Source organism: Eutrema salsugineum, unplaced genomic scaffold (genome assembly GCF_000478725.1).
Source record: "Eutrema salsugineum unplaced genomic scaffold, Eutsalg1_0 scaffold_1, whole genome shotgun sequence".
Lineage (NCBI taxonomy): Eukaryota > Viridiplantae > Streptophyta > Magnoliopsida > Brassicales > Brassicaceae > Eutrema > Eutrema salsugineum.
In genome coordinates this window covers 10,288,432-10,308,483 of record NW_006256909.1, presented here as the reverse complement: position 1 = coordinate 10,308,483, position 20,052 = coordinate 10,288,432, and the positions used below count along the sequence as shown (strand labels likewise).

At 38.4% G+C, this 20,052-nt stretch overlaps 4 protein-coding genes across 5 annotated transcripts; 1 reads left to right on the top strand and 3 right to left on the bottom strand.

The window, feature by feature from the left end:
• Positions 1-679: 679 nt before the first annotated feature.
• Positions 680-3,515, bottom strand: LOC18030692. Its single transcript, XM_006414223.2, has 7 exons — positions 3,318-3,515; positions 3,014-3,078; positions 2,843-2,904; positions 1,624-2,730; positions 1,457-1,535; positions 1,269-1,382; positions 680-1,173 (listed from the first exon to the last, which is right to left on the bottom strand). Exons 1-7 carry the CDS (start codon positions 3,460-3,462, stop codon positions 844-846), a joined length of 1,902 nt encoding a protein of 633 aa, XP_006414286.1. The 5' UTR covers positions 3,463-3,515; the 3' UTR covers positions 680-843.
• A 7,364-nt stretch (positions 3,516-10,879) lies between these two features.
• Positions 10,880-13,211, top strand: LOC18030693. Of its 2 annotated transcripts, none has more exons than XM_006414221.2 (4): positions 10,880-11,144; positions 11,594-11,726; positions 12,204-12,314; positions 12,712-13,211. In XM_006414221.2, the coding sequence occupies exons 2-4, from the start codon at positions 11,610-11,612 to the stop codon at positions 12,964-12,966; spliced, it is 483 nt and encodes a 160-aa protein (XP_006414284.1). In that variant the 5' UTR covers positions 10,880-11,144; positions 11,594-11,609; the 3' UTR covers positions 12,967-13,211. The 2 variants fall into 2 exon arrangements, with proteins under 2 accessions (XP_006414284.1, XP_024005376.1); XM_024149608.1 differs by lacking the exon at positions 10,880-11,144 and adding an exon at positions 11,233-11,460 and having other exon boundaries at positions 12,712-13,126.
• Positions 13,212-13,265: 54 nt separating this feature from the next.
• Positions 13,266-16,822, bottom strand: LOC18030691 (general transcription and DNA repair factor IIH subunit TFB2). Its single transcript, XM_006414222.2, has 15 exons — positions 16,352-16,822; positions 16,049-16,216; positions 15,705-15,773; positions 15,520-15,613; positions 15,292-15,392; positions 15,165-15,210; positions 15,031-15,090; positions 14,878-14,946; positions 14,691-14,774; positions 14,489-14,572; positions 14,306-14,391; positions 14,125-14,215; positions 13,892-13,972; positions 13,679-13,753; positions 13,266-13,586 (listed from the first exon to the last, which is right to left on the bottom strand). Exons 1-15 carry the CDS (start codon positions 16,462-16,464, stop codon positions 13,449-13,451), a joined length of 1,359 nt encoding a protein of 452 aa, XP_006414285.1. The 5' UTR covers positions 16,465-16,822; the 3' UTR covers positions 13,266-13,448.
• A 191-nt stretch (positions 16,823-17,013) lies between these two features.
• On the bottom strand, positions 17,014-19,184 carry LOC18030690 (expansin-like B1). Its single transcript, XM_006414219.2, has 4 exons — positions 18,958-19,184; positions 18,505-18,614; positions 18,068-18,376; positions 17,014-17,433 (listed from the first exon to the last, which is right to left on the bottom strand). Exons 1-4 carry the CDS (start codon positions 19,088-19,090, stop codon positions 17,236-17,238), a joined length of 750 nt encoding a protein of 249 aa, XP_006414282.1. The 5' UTR covers positions 19,091-19,184; the 3' UTR covers positions 17,014-17,235.
• Positions 19,185-20,052: the final 868 nt, after the last annotated feature.

The window sequence follows — 20,052 nt, the reverse complement described above, 5'->3', positions numbered from 1 at the left end:
GTTTAATTCAAACACTGAACCGATTGATTAAGGTTCGTTTGGTGTAATCGTACGAGCTAATACTATCTTTTTGTCAAGTCTTAGATTCAGTTCGGTTTGGTTAAATTTGAGAAATTGGTTTGGTTTATTTAAACAATTTTCAAATCCGGATCCTAAGTAGCTTGGTTAATAATTTGGTCAAAGCCAGATGGTGAAGATGAAGGGTGATTCATTAGATTTAATGACATGATCATGTTATTCAATTGATGAGTAAGTTCGGAAAAGAAAAAAGTTTGGTTAAGATGTCTCTCAGTAAACCTCTGTACGTGTTCAAATTTACATCATGCTTCAACTGCAAACAACAATCATTTTTTGCTTCTTATGTTCACTCTCAGTTGCATTTGTCAGGATCTGAAAAAAGGAATCTCGAGTATTTGGTTGTCACTAATTGCAAAAGTTTGGTGATGCTTCCATCTTCACTGATGGAGTTGCTCGTGATAGGATGCGCAAGACTCGAAGTTCTTTAAACAGACGTCAACTCTCAAGTTTTCCTCAGACCTCAATAACTACAAGCACACAAGAAGATCCTTCTTGGATTGAGAATATCTCTGAGGTCACTATACTAACGATGGCAAGAGATTAAAAAACCGAGATGCGAGGGAACTCATCCAGTATCATAAAGCTTTAGTCATGAGCATCAAAGAAACATCATCTTGTTTCTGTATTGATCAATCTGAAAAAAAAAATTGAGCAAGTGGTTTATACACGCCAAAACAATCTCAATTCTGTTACTTTTTCAAAGATCAACCACAATTACAAGCTCTCGTGTGAATTAAAGCAACTAAAAGAAAAAGAAAAACAATCTTAGAATTGTGATGCCACTCTCTTTGTACAGCTCTTTGGGACATGAATGCTATGGAAGTTTGGTCCCTTTGGGACAGTTGCAGGTCTTTTCTCCCCTGAAGCAACATCACAAACAGAAGGTTTGTTTATGATTCCCTTAATCCGCGAGGCTTCCTCCATGGTTTCAGTTCTTTTGCTTGCCACTTTCTTCTTTGAACTTACTCTATTTGGCTGATGTTTTGGACCCAAGTTTTCACCATGGAACCCAAGAATCGTTGTAGTTTCTTCTTCTTTGGAAAGAGCACACTGTTGTTTCTTCTCCGTGTTTGCTTCCTTGAGTATTCTTCTTTCCTGAAAACATGAAGTATTCCTCCATCAGAAACAAGAAAGAAAAGAAATGCATATTAGAGAACAATTTTTTTGGTGGGTTGTATTGCACATCATACATCGGTTCTTAGTCGAAAAGGCTTTGGATTCGTGAGCTTAGGTTTTGTATACTTGACACGGGTATTAGCCGACACAGTCTTGCCATTGAAACACTTATCGGCTATTGTCATCGCCTGGTTCAGTAGAAAGTACATGAGCACATATAGAGGATCTCATCAGAAAAAGTATACAGAATAAGCCTAGCTACCTTTTGAGTCGTTTTGCAAGTTTCTTTCTTGCCAAAGATTTTATTTTTCAACAAAGGGTAGGTGGATTGGTCGACTTTCCTGCAAGATTCAGACAAAACAAGTGTATCTGGTGAGGTGGTGTGAAAATAAAATCCAATGTAAAGCAATGAAACAACATTTTGCTCACCTGTTATTGTCCAAGGCTGAAGAATTTTCCTTATCATCGCTCTCTTCATCAACATCCGCTGCATCAGTAGCATTTTCTTTGTCGTCACACTCCGATGCTAATGCATTCTCCGTAGTCTCATATTGCTTTGCTTTGTCCTGTCCACTCTCCTTTGTTACAGATATGTCTTCTCTTTCGACATCCGTTGAAATAGTAGCATTCTTTTTCTCCTCACACTCCAAAGGTACTGCATTTTCCTTGTCTTCAATCTCTGCAACTTGACATTGCTTCGATGTATCCAGTCCACTCTCCTTTACTACAGCAGGATCTTCTCTGGCCTGGAGTTGATCTCCCATGTTAGTCTTCAATGCGTCTGAAGTTTTTTCAGATTTGTTTTCGACCAAGAACTCTTCATCTCCACTAGTTTTATCACTACTTGCGCAGCACAAAGATTGATTCTCAAGTTCCTTAGCCTTAGCTTCGTGAGATTGTGAAGGATCAAAGCAAATCACAGGCTCTTCCTTTTCCTTGACCCTCTTTTTCAAAGTACCAGAACCTTTGGCCTTTTCATCGATCTGTTTCTGCTGCGACCGCACAGAATCAAACACTCGGCTCTTCACTTCTCGTGTCTTTAGTGGTCTTTTAGATGGGACTGAACTCCCTGCCTTATCATTAACCCTCAAGCCATTTCTTTTGTTCTCAATATCAAGCTTCCTCATCCCATTACACAACTTCTTCACAGAGGAACTAAGCTCCACAGATCTCTTCAGTTTCACCAACTTCTTTGGAGAATGAAACACCAAAGCCTTTGCAACAACTCTGTTTTGCGACAGTTTAGTTATTGCAGCTCTTGGATTCTGCACACTCCTAAAAGCTGCTGGACTCTGCATTTGCTTCTTGCGCTCAGTCAATGCCTTCCGAGGAACTGATGAGATCACTGATGATGGCTCCTTTCCTCTAACTTTTGCCTTTGGAGTTGCATTCTTGTTTGTGGAAATTGCTTTTACTTCTTTTGGCCTCATATTACCATTATTAGCCTTGTGAGGGATTGATGAGATCATGGCCAATCTAGAAACGCGTGATCTCGAAGGCTTTGCAGGAACCGTGTTGGGGCATTTAGGATCAACACTGTGAATAACCAAAGTATGTAGAATAATGTAATGTTAAACACACATTACAGTGATTGATCTCTCTAAGTTAAAAACACATTTTTTTTTTCTCATTGTTTGAGTTTCATTACCTGAAATCCTTTCTGTAAAGAGCTTTACGAAGACGAACACTTGGACTCCTAGCTGCCATGACCTAGTAATCGTTGATCAACATCAAAAGTCTTAAGTTTGACTAATATATTTAAACGAAATCAAATCAAGAAAGAACAGAGAACAAAAAAAGTTTGAATTTTTCAGCTAACCCGAAGAACGAATTTTTGGTAGATTGCTTCCGAATCCATAAATTCTTCATGCTTCTGATCACATCCTGCATACACATTTTCACCAGGAAACCAAAAGGGATCAAAAACACAAGCTAATTTAAGCGAAATCTTCACTAAGAAACCCTAATTTAGCAATTTTCAGATCAAATTACTATAATAACCCCAGGATCATCAGAAATTAATGTGTTGTTTCCCAGATCTATGGAACATTGATTCAAATTTCAAAAAGAAAAAAAAAAGAAAAAACAAAATTGATGTCAAAGAGAGTGAATGAGATTCTGACCAACTCTGGAACAAAACCAGTAACGATCATCGCCTTCTGGGCGATGATCTGGTGCGGTAAGGTCTACAAACTTGGGTGCTTCTATCGTCTCGTAGAAATCCTCTTCGTTAAACTCCTCCACTATCATGTGCTCGAATTGTTCCATTAACACTAAGATTGATCAGAAATGAGAAAGATTCACTGAGAGAGAAAGAGAGAAAGGAGAGAGAGTAGTGTCTAATTTGGTCGGATCTGTCTAAGCTCAGACAAGATGAAAAAGATCGATCCTTCACAAAACTAGCCGTTAAGAGGAAAGGAGTATTTTCTTCCTTGTAATAATGCTCTCTTTCCAGGGTTACTTTCGTCAATACTGTGATTTTGACTCTGAGCAGTGAGCTTAAAAATATGGATAAGAAAACTCTTCAAGTTTGTGACAAAAAAAAAAAAACTCTTCAAGCTTACAGTCACAGTCACTACTCACTACTATTTACTAACACTAGTAGCCGTTAGTCGAGTGAAGGTAAATATGCCTTTGATTAGTTCTAAAAAACTATGGTTTTAATATGACAGATCATCAAATGCATACCCAGGAAATTATTTTTAGATCAACTAATTTGGAATATGGATTTCGGATATGTCGAAGAAAACAAAGCACAATGATTTGCAAAGAAAAATATTCTTGCATCAATGATTGCTGACGTTAGAATCATTAACGGGTTTCAACATAAATGTAGTTTCTGATCTTTCCATTTTCTTAGTTTTTTTCTGTAATCGCTGTCGCAAATCTAAAAATTGGTATAAAATTTAACATTTAACAAAAAAATAAATTAAATATATAAGTTTTTTTTATTTATTTGTATAGTTATGTGGAAATGCCAGTTTATAAGAATCGGTTTGTATGTTGACAAAAAAAAAAGCATCCGTTTGTTTATTTCATAAAATGAAAAATACATTTAACATAATCATAGTTTTTGCTGTATTAAAAACTACTTGTTGTCTTCCAATAATTCTGAATATACTAAAATTTGTTGTGAAAACTTCGAAACTTTATTAATCACTGGAATGTATATATAGAGTACATAGGGAATCTAGGTTAAGTACAATGCCCTGATGGGCCTAATGGGCCGGTATAAGAGTCCATATATGATATGTGTTATAACATTCCCCCTTGGACGAGTGAACCGGGTCAGCTACTCAATCGGGATCTCGATAATGCGCTGGGGAATGTTGCCTCATTAAAACCTTACCAGGAAAAACCCAGTGGGACAAAACCATGGTGAAGGAAAAAGAGTACAACACGCATTACTCCCCCTGATTGTAGCATCACTGCAGATCTCTAAGTCTATACATTCCTATCTGTTTGACGAGCTTCCGGTGTGTTGAAGTAGGCAATGATTTGGTGAAGAGGTCAGCTGAATTCTCACTGGATCAGACCTGCTGAACGCTGAGAGTGTCGTCCTTCTGCCAGTCTGAGGTTGAGAAGAACTTCGGTAGAATGTGCTTCGTCCGATCTCCTTTGATATATCCTTCCTTGAGCTGAGCTATGCATGCCGCGTTGTCTTCATACATCACCGTGGGCTGTGTGTCTTCGTCCATACCACAATCTCTGCGGATGTGCTGAGTCATGGAGCGCAGCCAGACGCATTCCCTACTAGCTTCATGAATGGCTAGGATTTCAGTATGGTTTGATGAAGTGGCAGTGAGTGTCTGCTTCATTGATCTCCAAGAGATGGCTGTTCCTCCATGCGTAAAAACGTAGCCAGTTTGAGACTTGGCAGTGTTCGGATCTGATAGATATCCTGCATCGGCGAAGCCGACTAACCCATCTTTATTTTGGTTAGTATAGAAGAGTCCTAAGTCTTGAGTACCTCGAAGGTATCTTAGGAGATGTTTTATACCATTCCAGTGCCTCTGAGTTGGAGATGAACTATATCGAGCGAGGAGGTTCACGGCGAAACATATGTCTGGTCTAGTGTGACTAGCCAGGTACATTAACGCTCCTACAGCACTGAGGTATGGCTTTTCAGGACCAAGGATTTCTTCATCATCCTTTTTGGGACCAAGAGGGTCATCACTTAAGCTTCTAACTACCATTGGGCTGGTCAATGGGTGAGCTTGGTCCATATTAAATCGCTTGAGTACCTTTTCGATATAAGCCGATTGATGCACAAGGATTCCTCCTTTGATGTACTCAAGTTGTAATCCCAAACAGTACTTTGTTTTGCCTAGGTCTTTCATTTCGAATTCTGCTTTTAAGCAGTCGACTGTTTGGGAGATCTCACCAGATGTTCCGAGGATGTTTAGATCATCCACGTATACTGCTATGATTACAAATCCTTTGTTTGAGTACTTCTTGATGAAGATGCATGGACTGATGGGGTCATTTTTGTAGCCTTCTTTGATGAGGTAATCGCTGAGGCGGTTGTACCACATACGCCCACTTTGTTTCAGTCCATACAAGGATTTGTTCAGCCTGATGCAGTATTGATCTCGAGATGCATTTTTGTCTTTTAGTTCAATGCCATCTGGGAGTCTCATATATATTTCGTTGTCCAGGGGCCCATAGAGATATGCGGTTACAACATCCATTAACCGCAGAACGAGATTTTCTCTTATGGCCAGACTTATGAGGAATCGGAATGTTGTTGCATCCACCACTGGAGAATAAGTCTCCTCATAATCGATTCCGGGTCTCTGTGAGAATCCTTGTGCTACAAGCCGTGCTTTGTATCGAACGACTTCACCGAGTTCGTTCCTTTTGCGCACAAAGACCCATTTGTGGCCCACTGGCTTGATGTGTGATGGGGTCCCGATGATCGGACCGAACACGTTTCTGAGTTTGAGACTCTTTAACTCCACGTTTATGGCATCTTTCCATTTTAGCCAATCTGTTCGATGTGTACACTGTGTTATTGACGTGGGTTCTAGATCCTCTTGCGTGAGCGCAACATCAAGTGCTACTTTGTATGCAAAGAGTGCATTTAAGTCGACTTCTTTTCGATTCCATTGTATTCCGGACATATTGTAATTGATGGAGATCTCATTGTTATCTTCTGAACCTGGAGATTCGGCGTCCCGAACTTCCATTGAGGGTTCATTAGATTGAGTCTCAGCCGGGGCTATGTCTGATATTGCAGGAATCCCGGTTTCGGTTATTGCACCTTTCTTTGATTTCCGGGGATTCTTATCTTTGGAACCGAGAGGTCTGCCCCGTTTGAGACGTGGTGCAGACTCTGTAGCAACTTGGGTCTGTCCCGTTGGGACAGCTATTCGTACTGGTGCATTACAAGCTGGGATGTACGATTTGGTTACTTTGGTCGGATCAGCAAAGGAATCTGGCAATTGATTAGCTAGCTTTTGATAATGAATAATCTTTTGGATCTCTGAATCACATTCTAGAGTCCGAGGATCTTGCCAATTTAATGATGTTTGATTCCATGAAAGATCTTTGACCAGCTTGTTTGTCTCACCACCTAAAGAGGGATATACCGATTCATCGAATTGGCAATCCGCATATCTGGCCTTGAAGAGATCTCCAGTGGTTGGCTCGAGATATCTTATGATGGTGGGAGAGTCAAAACCAACATATATTCTCATCCTTCTTTGAGGTCCCATTTTGGTTCGATGTGGTAGAGCAATGGGTACATATACTGAACACCCAAATGTTTTGAGATGGGAGATGTCTGGCTCATGACCCGAGAGTAGTTGGGATGGGGAATATTTGTGTTCACTAGATGGCCGGATGCGTATGAGTTCAGCAGCATGTAATACTGCATGTCCTCATGCTGAGGCCGGGAGCTTTGATCTCATGAGTAATGGTCGGGCTATCCATTGAATGCGTTTAATGAATGATTCAGCCAATCCATTTTGAGTATGGACATGTGCTACAAGATTTTCCACGGTTACCCCCATGGCCATACAGTAGTCATTAAACGCTTGTGAGGTAAATTCACCAGCATTGTCAAGGCGGATAGTCTTTAGTGGGAAGTCAGGGAAATGGGCCCGCAATTTTATGATTTGGGCCAAGAACCTAGCGAAGGCTTGGTTCCGAGAGGACAAGAGACAAACATATGACCAACGGGTCGATGCGTCTATAAGGACCATGAAGTACCGGAATGGTCCGGAAGATGGATGTATAGGTCCACAGATATCGCCCTGGATTCTTTCTAGGAAATGAAGTGTTTGTTTAGAGATTTTAACTGGTGAAGGCCGAGTGATCAATTTGCCTTGAGAACAAGCTGTGCACATGAGGTGTTGAGGATAAGCTCGGTTTTCTTTGAGGGTATGCCCTTGAGAGTTTTGAATTAGTTTACGCATCATATTTGCACCGGGATGACCGAGCCGGTCGTGCCAAATAGAATAATCAGTAAACCGGCCTTTGAGAGTGGTATTAGCTTCAATCATACTGACTTTAGCATGGTAAAGTCCAGTAGAGAGCGCGGGTATGGTTTCGAGGATTTGTTTATGGCCGTCTACGGTTTTAGTGACTAGGAGGGATTCTTTGTTCCCTTGACCTTGGGTTTCTATGTGGAAACCATTCTGTCTTATATCCTTGAAGCTCAGAAGATTTCTCTTCGAACTAGGAGAATATAGAGCATCTGGTATTTCAAGTTGTGTGCCATTTGATAGCAACACATAGGCATGGCCATATCCTTCGATAAGGTTTGAGGGACCCGCGATGGTGCTAATATTTGCGGTTTGATAGGTTAGGTTTATGAAGTAACTTTTGTTTCTTAAGATAGTGTGGCTGGATCCACTATCTACGACTATGGTTTCCATTTGCTGGTGTGCTTCATTATGAATAGAAGATAGAATTCAGTATTGAGGAATTCAAAAAATGTGATAAATCATAAAGTAAAGCAGTGTCTGAGAATAAAGGCAAATGGAAAAAAAAATGAAACAAATCCCAAAATGAAAAAAAAATAAAGAACAAAATCAAATTGTATCAGAGTTTCAGATGATTGAATTAATCGAGGAGATCAGCTGTTTCATAGTCCATGGGGTCGGTCTGCTCGTTTGTGGTGTTCTCATCATCAAGGAGGTCGTCACCTTCCAGGTTAGCAGCATCGACTGGCTGAGTCATGTTGGCTTCAGCAGGAGCTTTTCCGTACTTCTAGTATAGATCGCAGTGGATCTTGGGGGTGCGACATTGCTTTGTTGGGTGGTTGAACATCCCACATCTGGTACAAGCAGAGTGATCGGGGTGTGTGGCGGGTCGGCTTGGTGATGCCTCGACCACGACCAGGACCATAACTGAGGTTAGGTCGGTTGCCACGACCATGTCCGCGTCCACGTCTTCCACGTCCATGTCCTCGGCCATTACCGCGTCCATTACCACGTCCACGGCGGTGATCTGAGGATCTATCGGGTTGAACATGGTAGGACTCTTGACGAGAAGCTGGGACAGGAGCCGATCCCGGGGGCCTCATAGCGCTGTTCCTCATAAGCAGCTGGTTATTCTTCTCAGCGAGGAGAAGACAGGACAACAAGTCTTCGTACAATGTGTGTTTCATTGCACGGTATTGTTGTTGGAGCACAACATTCTCTGTGCTGAATGTGGATAATGTTTTCTCGAGGAGATCATTATCTGTCACATCCTCGCCACAGAGTTTCCGGATGGCAACAATACGAAAGAGTTCGTTGTTGTAATCATCTACGGATTTGTAGTCCTGGAACCGAAGGTTCTTCCAGTCGAAATCTGCCTGAGGCAACTGGACCATTTTCTGATGGTCATATCGCTTTTTCAGCGCTTGCCACAATTCAAGTGGATTCTCAAGAGTGAGATATTGCTGCTTAAGGCTCGGGGCCAGATGATGGCGTATGTGACATATCGCCTGAGACTGTCCCTTACGGGATGCGGTGTTACCGTCGGTAATACACGTATCGAGTTCTTTCGATGCAAGGAACAAGCGCATGTCTAGGGCCCACTCGAGGTAGTTATCCCCGGAGACGTGAAGGGCCTCGAATTCACATTTCTGAATGTTTGACATCAGAAACATGAGATTGATTTTGTTAGGGATTGTTTTGAGAAAATTTTGAATGCTGATGATGAAACTTTCTATTTTGAGAATATTTCTATTTTAGGAAAGTTTCTAAATTTGGAAAGTTTCTAATTTGGGTAATTTTCTAAATGAGGAAAGTTTCTATGTCGGGAAAATTTCTATATGAGGAAAGTTTTTATATGAGGAAACTTTCTATTAGAGGGAACTTTCTCGGAAATAGTAAATTTTAAAGGGTATGGTTTTAGTTACCCCGAACATGATGTCGGTTTAATAGCTGTGATTTAATCGGTTAAAGCCGAATATAATTTCGGTTAATGAGAACCAGGTTTAGTCGGTTTTAGGCGGTTTAGGAGGAACCCTAGGGGAGCCGAATATGATTAGGGTTTTATCTAGGGTTTTAACAGTTTGGAAAACATATTTTGGATGTGATTTCGAGATCTATAGGATCTATGGTCTATGATTTTAATAATTTCACAAGGACAACAAAGAAATCACGTGAAAAGGACTAGGGTTTAAGCATTATGATTTACGATTTTGAAGATTACAAAATCGTGAATTAAGCTTAGGATTTAGGGTTGATTTTTTTAGTTTATTCAATCAAGTGTTTCAAGCAAGAGAATCAACAATCAAATAAGCTGCAACAAGCTTATTAAACATGAAGAAAATCGAATAGGTTTATGCCATAAACATGGCCAAAAACGGTTGTTAGGTTTTTGTAGATTAGGGTTTTATAAAACGAGTTTAAAACCTTTGAACATGCATAAACTTGTAATTTAAACAATCAATCAACAAGTTATCAATCAATCATCAGAGTATCAAACACTTTCAATCAATTAGAGATCGATTTTTTTTTTTTTTTTTTTTATAGGGTTTTGAAGTGTTTAAACAACAGGTTCTATGGCTCTCAGTTTTAGAAGATACCTTTTCCACCTTTGGATTTCTGACAGGCTAATGAAACTGGGAGCTAATAGACCTCAGTTAGCCGCTACAAATTCCAAGGATTGATCACCAAAACTGGAGAAGCTGCTGGTTGAAGAAGGAAAAACTTGGATTTGGTTTTTTTTTTTTCGGTTGATCGTCGTGTACTGTAAGTGTGCGTGAGGGCGCGTCCGACGTTGGATCGACAAACGGTTTTCCCCAGTAGATTCGTCTCGTCGAGGGCTTCGATTTGATATGTAGATCGTCTTCTGGTTCCTCACGGTTTGGAAGATATGCGTCTTTTAAGTTTCGACTTGCTTTTAGAGTTTTGGTGGTGGCCGGATTTATTAGGGTTTTTCGCTCAGAGAGTCTTATCGTGCTGATAACGTGTTGTGAAAACTTCGAAACTTTATTAATCACTGGAATGTATATATAGAGTACATAGGGAATATAGGTTAAGTACAATGCCCTGATGGGTCTAATGGGCCGGTATAAGAGTCCATATATGATATGTGTTATAACAAAATTCAAGATAGTTTAAGTCCAAAAATTTATTGTAGCAAATATTGAAGCTTTGTGTATAGAAATAAAATAAATATTTTCAAATAAAAAAGTTTTTGGCAGGACTTAAAATCGGACTAGGCCAAGTTCCGGAAAAGCTTGCCACATATTATAAAGGCCCATATTTTGAGCCCACTACGGGAACGACACGGAAGCAGTGGATATCCTTCAAGTCAAGCGAGAGATCGGTGACGGTGTTATCTTGCCGCCGGAGCCGGAGTTAACCGGAGTTTGTCAGTGTAATCCAAAGTTTTGTTCTTCGTTGCGGTTTTGTCGTTCGCTCAACTTGTGCGTTTGCAGAGCCAGGACTTTGAAGTTATACCGTTTTCGCAATCCGGTCTTCGCTGTCTCCGATTTCTACTAGAGAGTACGTCTCTGTCATTCAATACTTAGCACCTAATTTGAAGTTAATTACATAATTACACATTTGCAGCTTCTTCTCTAATCTCGATTCCCTCTGATTTTCTTGGAGTGGACCTGCGATTTCCGTCATTTCGTAGTCTTCGATGCAATAGATTCTGGCGTTTAATCGTTAGATCGGTAGTTTGATTGTTTGTATCGAAGCTTTGAATAGTTATTCGTTGTCCATTTGATCGATTATGATTAACTGATGCGCCATGTTAAACGAACGATAGTACTTCGGATTTCTCAGCCAAGTCTGGGTTTTGAACAATCATTTCCAAGTTTAGTTAGTTTCACGCATCTTGTTGCATCTTTTGACTGTGATATGCGGAAATTTAAATTTGCAGAATCCATTAAAAACTAATCGATTGTGATATGTTTTGTTCTTCATTGATCGTTTCGACAAACTCGCAGGTGGCTCGCAGGAAAGATGAACAAGCTGCTGGAATATGGGAGAAAAGCTATGTTCTATGTGAGAGTACTCTCTGGGTATGAAGAAAGGAGAATTCGGAATTATAGGTTGCAACTCGAAAAGCGTATCCAGCAGGTTTTTTCTTTTTTTTTTGGTCCCTCACTATGCTTCAATCTATTGTCTTAGAATGAATGGTAGAATAAGATGATGAAACCTTAATTTCTTAGTATTGGACTTTAGTCGATTGCATAAATTTGAAGAACCCTTTCTACTTGACTGTGAAAATGAGAAATTGAAGAAACTCTTATGTCGATTATCTATGTTTATTCATTGTGAAACTAAAGATGGGTTTTGATCAGTTCCTGATTTCGATATGTACTTCTGTGTGTTGTGATAATTGAATAGTATCTAGAAACAGTAAAATTGGGCTTCAAACTGAAGTGACTGATGAAATATGATCTTCCTTACATTAGAGTTTCCTAATCATTTAGAATTTGGCATTTTATCTGTTCAGCAGTACTTGTGACTTCTACCTTCTAGCAAGATTGGTCATTGTTGCCCTTTTTCATCTGATTTAAATGATCAAAATGATGGTAACCTTTGTTCTTGCAGGCTCAACAAAGGAAAGCAGAGATAAACAGACTCCCAGAGAAGATTATATTATCTGAAGTCCGCCGTATGGTTGACGAGATGCGGAATTTGAATAAGCAGATTGAGAATACGGTTAGTCTCTTGTCTTTATTCTCAGTCCAAAGTTTGCAAGTGATTTACGTTATTCCCCACTGAGTATATCGCCTGTGTCATATCGATAATGTATCTACAATAAGTGTAAAATGTTTGAGATTTTGTGTCCTTCAAGTACTGTACTTTTGGTTCCGAAACATTCAAAGAAGGGAAAACGCTTGGTTCCGAAACATTTAAAGAAGGGAAAATGTTTTTAGTTTCATGGTGTTTGCGATTCTTAAAGCATAGAGTTTTGGGGGGGGGGAAGAGCAAAAGCAGTCTTCAGAGTGTCTTTCTTAAATCAGAAAGCTTTCATCCCTTTCGTTCTACTTCTTTCCGTGTCAAGTTTCAGAAAGCTTTTCATGTCTAACTTTGTTTCGTGTCTTTACCAATACAGGAGTCTCAGATTGAAGACTACTTCAAACCGATAGACAAGCAAGCTGGTACCATAATGGAGGTTCAGCTCGAATCAGAAAAGAAAACGATGGGGACAATGATGACTGCAACACAAGAGGAAACTATAAGAAAGATTGAAGAAGCTGAGAGACTCGCTCGGGCACGTGGAGATGCAAATGCTACTGTAGAGGCAAACACGGGAGCGAAGATCCAGGATTCGGAATCCTCAGCCACTGAAAAACCTCAAGCAAGGTAAAAGACAGATGTTGTAGTATTATTCATCATGTGGACACAGAATAGATTCATAGTCCTCTGTCTGAACAAGTCCAAGGCTTCAGATTCTCTTAGTTGATCAAGCTGAAATAGTAGCCTTACATTTTGTTGGGTTTTAATAATTTGGAATTTGGTTCTCTGAATAGAAAACAAAGACCGAGATTGTAGTCTGTCCAAGGTATTTTTTTCCAAAAAGTGCGACGTACTTTTCTTGGAAGGCAAAATTTATTCATACAAATGTACAAATGACTTTTATTTTCGTTTAATGAAATCTCTAGTTTTCCAAAAAATACGAGGTTTTAAAGAACTTTTACAAATGGCTGATTCAATAACCTTGGATTTCGAATAATTCTAACAATTGCATGATTCATTAAGACAGGTTTTAAAACATTTTAGAGAATCATCAAATGAATAAGAGGAAATTTGAAAACATCCCCAATCATCCCCCTTGTGAATTTCAAAACTTTACTTGCTTTGGGTGTGAAGAAACTCACGCATCTTATTGTGAACTTCGGATTTCACAACAAGTCGCATTCTCTTAGAGTCTTCCCAGAGAAGGCCTCTCCATTCTCGAGCAAAGTCACAAGCTGCTTCAAACACATCCTGCCAACATATGATTTTGATACAGTTCCAGCTACTCAGATTTACTATAATGGTTCTGAGATATATATTTAAAGAGGAATCAGGTTTGTTACCTTTGAAGGAAATTCATCGTAGAAGTGAGCCTGTGTCATCTCGATTCTCTTCAGATCTGACTCCCAAAGCCGTATCTGCCAAAGAACAGTAAACAATTAGCACGGACCCAATGTATTGGAAAGTGGAGGTAGTTACACGTTTTCAGTCTATAAATCAATCCTATAAACGTTTTCATATCATTAACACTAGATGTGGGGAGAGAGAGTATAGACCTGGTCAGTGACATTTTCTGGAATAGATGGTACTCGATCAGCACATCGTGGATGAGAATTCTGCTGGAGAAAAGTTATAATCTGCAACCACCAAAAGAAAGGTAAAAACAAATATTCAGAATTTTAAGAGAAGCATCACAACTTGATCAGTCTCATGGACAGTAAAAGGTCCCCGTCAAAGATAGCATAATATCTTGTTCTGTTAACGTTTTCTCGGATGAAACCAACTCTACCTGGTCTGATGTGATGCCATTGTCAAATGCATTGTACAAGCTTTCCTTTGTAATTGCACAAGCAATAAGGTTTGGAAGTTGGTACTCTATCCTGGAAAAATGGAGTAGCAACTACTTACACCTAAAGGATTTAACAGATGCAGAAGACCAGAGTTTGAGAGCGGTGTTCAGGAGCTTCTACCTCGCAAACAGACGTAAAATTTCACATTGTAACTTAGATGTTGAGTAAGCATACATCCTGAAGTTTGTTTCCATCATGACATATCCCTGATGAGGAATAACAAACAACAAGGATACGCAAAATCAAGAAAACTGTTGGTAGTAGGTTGAAATGGGACAAGAAGGGGAATCAAAAAGGTGTAACCTCTTTTCGGATTGATGAATCTGCCAGACTGACTGATAAATTTGTAGCCAGTTTAGTAGGAATAAACCAACTGTCTTTCCTTCCCTGTAATAATCATAAAGATCGTTTCAGCATATGATATACTTCTATAATCACTCTATCTTTAACTTCTGCAAAGTTTATCTTCTTTTGGTAATGAAAAAGGTATCACAAATGGTCTAACCTGTTGAAGCTTGACTAATCCCAAGTCTGCAAGGTCTTTAAGTGTATTTCTTTGAACTTCTGTCAAGGTATTTAAGTTATACGCCTGCAATATGTACACGAATGTTTGAGCTCAACGAATTATTTAACAAGCTTCCATTACAAAAGAACAAGAACGTCTGGAATGACTTTGTGAATTTCTGTTATACCTCACCAGTAACATGAAAACTAAGCTCTAACAAAAACGAAATTAACTCTGCTGGATCTACATCTCGCTCCTGAACACCAATGGCATTCGGTTATTCATACGGAAAAAACAGAGATATCAACTTAACTAAACCTTGTTAAGGCATAATACAAACCTCGGCATTCGATATGTATTCTCGGATAATATACCAAAGCTGGGCATTTGTATCCATCAGCTGAAATTTAGGGTCAATAAGGTTAGTTATATGAATACTAGTAATAGGAGATCAATGACTAACGTCTAGCATACCAAAAACTGAAAGCCACTCTCAGTTAATCTCGGGCCATCTCTGTCTCTGTAAAATCACATAAACGGTATTAAATGACTATATCATATGCCACCGTTATGAATTTACAGACAAATATAGCAACAATACCTCTGACTCAATAAACCTCTCTGGAAGATTTTCATCATGGACGAACTGATACCAGTTAGCTTCTCACCTTGACCCGAATTTATGAGTTGTAGCAAGAAACACTGACGAACATAATTACAAATCACCAGATACTAAGTTACTAACCAAATCCATACTTAAAAAGATATTTCTCTTACACGTTATTACCATTTTACTAGCATTATCAATTTGTAATTAGAAACTACACACCTCCCATTGCTGAAGTGCATAGGTTTCGAGTTCTTGTAGACTTGGAAGCTTAATGGCATTGTTAGAGTTCATAGGCTCCCTAGGCAAAACTCCACTGCAAAATTAAAGCTTAGCTCATCAGCATCTTTTCCAGACCTAGAGAAAAACGAAAAGGGACTGTACCATCAACGTAAAGATGTCTTTACCCAGAAATTATATGTTTCTGAAGATTCTTTTGAAATGTAGGATTTAGGCTGTAACTGGTTCCCTTTTTCCTGAAAAATTATCATCTTGCCATATATCAATCATAACCAATCCAAGCACAGTGCATAAGTATAAGCTTAGAGTGTTTGAGTGTCCAAGTTAATTTCCAAACCGTCAAGAGAATGACAACATCTTTCTCAAAACAATTTCAAAACTAAGAACTCAACATCAATATTTCTCCACACTACATGTACTGAAGTAACGAACCAACTACAAACTCGTGATTCACTCTTAAAATGAACTCTAGAGATTTCAGATAGGATAAAAGAAGCAATAATGCGCATACCTATCTGTCGTTTCCATGAAAATCCTTAATTGAATCATTCGATCTATAGCAGCTCTGTGCTTAGAGACGCCATCTGCAAGCACCCATTCTTCCAACATCGTGGCAGGTACAGGAACATCAGTGTACAACAACTGCAATACATATTTCTTGGCGAGAGGTGGCAAAGACCTGATACAACCACAATATTTTCAACCAGGTAAGTAAAATCCACAAAATCCTCCAAGAATATATTTCATTACTAGGTCTACTAGTTTCTTCAAATCATACAAATCATCTATGAATAAAAGAAAACATAAAATCAACCTGAGAATGGCCTCGCAGATGAAGACATTGTTGTAGAGTTTATCGAGCTTGATGGCAGTAAGAGACGCCACCATGTCCATGAAATTTTTCGCGATGATCTTAACCTGCGGCATATTTCGCTAATGGGGATTCCTACTCACTAGACCTGTTCGGAAAGTGTTGTACGAACTCTGCGACTCCACAGTTTCAACGAAAATAGGATTTCTTCCTCACAGCGATCAGCTCGACGCAACAGATAGATAATTAAAGCATCTCCACATCAACCCAAATCCAAAACAGGACTGTAAAACAAACTCCAGAGTCGAATAGTGACCTTCAGTTAAAGTTGGAGACAAAACAGAGTAGAATATAGAGTTGCGGTTAAATTTTGCCTCGAAGAATCCTAGAATCGCTAATTATCACCCAGAATCGAACAAGACTGAGGAAGAGGATGAGCATGAGCAGGATTCGAAGATCGAATTAAGCCACCGATTTCTTCTCTGGTTTTAATTGGATTTTCGCAAAGAATCTGCGGAAGTTTTGTCTATTTTGGATACGACGACGTATGAAATTCTATTTAAATCTAATGGGCCTAAAGAATACTAATGGGCCTGCGTGTATAAAATATTCGGGCCCATTTGTTCTGGCAGCATGAAAACTATTTGATTGAGAAGAAGTTATAGTTATTTGTAAAACTTTATCATTATTTTGATGATTCCATTACTAATCAAAACCTTACAAATCATTACAATATTCTTAAATAGACACAAGAAATATAACTATAAGAATATACTATGATAATTATTATATGGTTCTAGAGGGCGTTATTTAAATATATCTCCATTTTACATATGTATAGAGAAACCACACAATAGATAGAGAGAAAGATGCAAAATGTTAGGGGATCAAGTAAGTAGAATGTTGGAGTTGTAAGTGGCTCCGGCGGTCCAATCGGCGGGAAGAGCGTTCGGAGATTGGACCCAATTGATTCCGGCGCTTCCGTAGACTAAGAACCTCAAAGAGAGAGTGCCTCTTGGTGGATTCTCCAAGTCGTGTACAGCTCCAAACACTCTTCTCATACGTCGCCACTCTTTGCAATCCTCCTGAATCATATATTCATGTTTTTATTTACTCAAAAAACATCGAACCGTTTTTTGCTTACAACTATGTTATTAATCTTTAAGAAATATATTGTCTTAATGATGAGTGTTGTAGAATACATTGTGTTTAATTTAAGAAAAGCGTTGAAACTAGAGCTAAAAGGAGTCCTGGAACAAGAAATTCAAAACATTACAATTTTTTTTTTCATTTTGTATGAAATATTTCCTACGTAGAGATATTGGCACTGTGTTGATTTTTAAGAAAGATTAATGATGGGTTTCATCTTTGACAATAGCTAGGATCTTCACTAACTCTAGCTAATCCATGCAATTAGATAAGATTATGTAACATATCAGTGCGTCGTCACCACTAATGATAAATTGATAAACATGTCTTTAGTGGTCATTAGTAAATCGACAATGACCAGCCGGATTAACTTGCACTACTAATTAAATGGCGACGTAGAAATGATGTAATTACCACGAATAGCCAAATAAATTTGGCATAGGTATGTAGTTTTTTTGAAAAGCCAAAAAGTCTAGGTTCAAAAACTTATAGATTATAATAAAACTATTTTGATCCTCAAAAACAGACATACAAATATTTGTTTGTTGAAATCTTTTTGATGAAATTTACCTGCCAGACTTCAACGGCGAGGATGTCATTGACACCACCAACGTACAAGATAAGGACGGCAAGATAATGAGGATTGTAGCTTTTTTCATGGACCTTATACACCAGATTGGACCCTCCGTACCGGCAAGGGACTCTCTTGTACTCGACGTCGACCACACCAAAGGAATAGAGCTGATCCTCTGTGCCTGGTCTTGCCATACGTCCGTACGCCTCAAGGCTAAATATGAAGTCACCACCAGCTCCTCCGTAGTCCGTAGCCACCACGTATACTCCTTCCTCGTTGCAGTGTGGAGGTATTTTGCACCTCACCTTTTTTTATAATCGATAATAATTGATGATATTCGTTTAGTAATGATAATCGAACGAGAAATTATAGTATATAGCATAATGTTATTGATAAAATATTGGACTAGATAAAATATATGTAAAAAACAAACCTGATAACAAGCACCACAGCCAGTTCCATTGTTCCATAGTCGGGATGAAACACCACTCACTTCACCATTATTGATATCTCTTCCGAATTCTCCATACCCACATGCTCCTCCTGCATACATAACCAGTAATAAATTTATTACATCCTTTTTCATATTAGAAAGTTCTATGCATTTTATCCATACCAACGGATTCTTGGAAAAATCTCACTATTAAACGTAATGTCATACTCGAATCAAAGATACGGACACTTAATGGAATCGTGTTCATCTACATGTACTTATACGTAGATAATGATATTGTTATACATAGATTAAATAGTTAACGTGATAATGATATTGACTCTATATGTTGAGATGTTCCTGTTAATGTAGCTTTACCAATCATGCTAAATAATACTAAAAATGACATAATTAATGTACTTGATATATGACACAAAAAATTCAAATACGTACGAGGATTTGCTTTGCAATCGGGGCTGCCATAAAAAGTAGCTCTAGAGCTAACATAGTCATCAGATAAACAAAGGAGAGGCAAAAGGAAAATGACTTGAACAAGCAGAAGATGCAAAACGTGAGATCTCTTCATATTTTTATCTATAACTATTGTAAGAGACTATTTTAACAAGTGATTTGCGAAAATAGATTAGTGGTACAACAGATATGTGAAGATAGATGATACGTTTAATACGGTATTTATAGATGAAGGTAGCTAGAGTGTTAATTATAATAATGTATGCATTTGATCGAGCATCGGTACTATTTTTCCTTTCCACTTGGCAAAAAGCTATACTTCAAATTTATATTAGCTATTACGCGTACTTGCATTACCCAATTTGATATTTAACTTCGGAGGCTCAATTGTATTAAACACATTCATTTTTTTTTGTTGCTGTTGTTGTTGTTAAAGTGCAATTTGCTATTCTTATAAGTTATAATTCTTTCGTCCATTCTATCTTTTAACTTTGAATAATATATAAGGCGTGGAATATTGAGGAGGTAAGAGGTTGGTCCAGACCATGAATTTGCATGTATCAATGGATGCTTATCTCTAATTTCTTACAATAATTTTAGAGAGGATCACATATTGAAATTATACTTTTGTATTTTGTACGTATGAGTGTTGCGGTGAAAGAGAAACGATACATTTTTTTTTTGGCAGAGAAACGATACATTTATTTACAAATTTTATGGTCTCCACCAATAGAATAACCCTTATGTTACTATTGTTTGGTTGATGCATTCTCGCTTTTAACCATTGTAAATAACTGAATATTGTGTATTGATTATATATTTTGACAATCAGTGTAGATTTTGTATGAAATTATTTGGTCATAAGAAAAATAAAACGTGAGAGTGAGAGGAAGTATCCAGAATATGTAATGCAAAATACAATGGTGGGGTTATCGTTTTTGGGTATAGCTAGTAATTATTAAAAAAATGATAGGCCGTGCCTCCAAAACGAGAAGTTCATGACACCTAATACTTAAATAGATTGGTTTACGATTAGTTAGTTGTTTTGTGCACTGGATGAACGAACTCAATAGAATA

What these genes read in the sequence shown, in the direction of transcription:
- LOC18030692 (XM_006414223.2), bottom strand. Translation starts at nt 3,462, where the DNA reads ATGGAACAATTCGAGCACATGATAGTGGAGGAGTTTAACGAAGAGGAT. An exon ending in ACCAAAAATTCGTTCTTCGG is followed by an intron (nt 2,905 to 3,013) that starts GTTAGCTGAAAA and finishes AACGATTACTAG; the next exon opens with GTCATGGCAGCTAGGAGTCC. An exon ending in CTTTACAGAAAGGATTTCAG is followed by an intron (nt 2,731 to 2,842) that starts GTAATGAAACTC and finishes GGTTATTCACAG; the next exon opens with TGTTGATCCTAAATGCCCCA.
- LOC18030693 (XM_006414221.2), top strand. Translation starts at nt 11,610, where the DNA reads ATGAACAAGCTGCTGGAATATGGGAGAAAAGCTATGTTCTATGTGAGA. An exon ending in TCGAAAAGCGTATCCAGCAG is followed by an intron (nt 11,727 to 12,203) that starts GTTTTTTCTTTT and finishes TTGTTCTTGCAG; the next exon opens with GCTCAACAAAGGAAAGCAGA. An exon ending in ATAAGCAGATTGAGAATACG is followed by an intron (nt 12,315 to 12,711) that starts GTTAGTCTCTTG and finishes TTACCAATACAG; the next exon opens with GAGTCTCAGATTGAAGACTA.
- LOC18030691 (XM_006414222.2), bottom strand. Translation starts at nt 16,464, where the DNA reads ATGCCGCAGGTTAAGATCATCGCGAAAAATTTCATGGACATGGTGGCG. An exon ending in AATACATATCGAATGCCGAG is followed by an intron (nt 14,947 to 15,030) that starts GTTTGTATTATG and finishes ATTGGTGTTCAG; the next exon opens with GAGCGAGATGTAGATCCAGC. An exon ending in GATTAGTCAAGCTTCAACAG is followed by an intron (nt 14,573 to 14,690) that starts GTTAGACCATTT and finishes TGATTATTACAG; the next exon opens with GGAAGGAAAGACAGTTGGTT.
- LOC18030690 (XM_006414219.2), bottom strand. Translation starts at nt 19,090, where the DNA reads ATGAAGAGATCTCACGTTTTGCATCTTCTGCTTGTTCAAGTCATTTTC. An exon ending in GCTGTGGTGCTTGTTATCAG is followed by an intron (nt 18,377 to 18,504) that starts GTTTGTTTTTTA and finishes TTATAAAAAAAG; the next exon opens with GTGAGGTGCAAAATACCTCC. An exon ending in TCGCCGTTGAAGTCTGGCAG is followed by an intron (nt 17,434 to 18,067) that starts GTAAATTTCATC and finishes TATATGATTCAG; the next exon opens with GAGGATTGCAAAGAGTGGCG.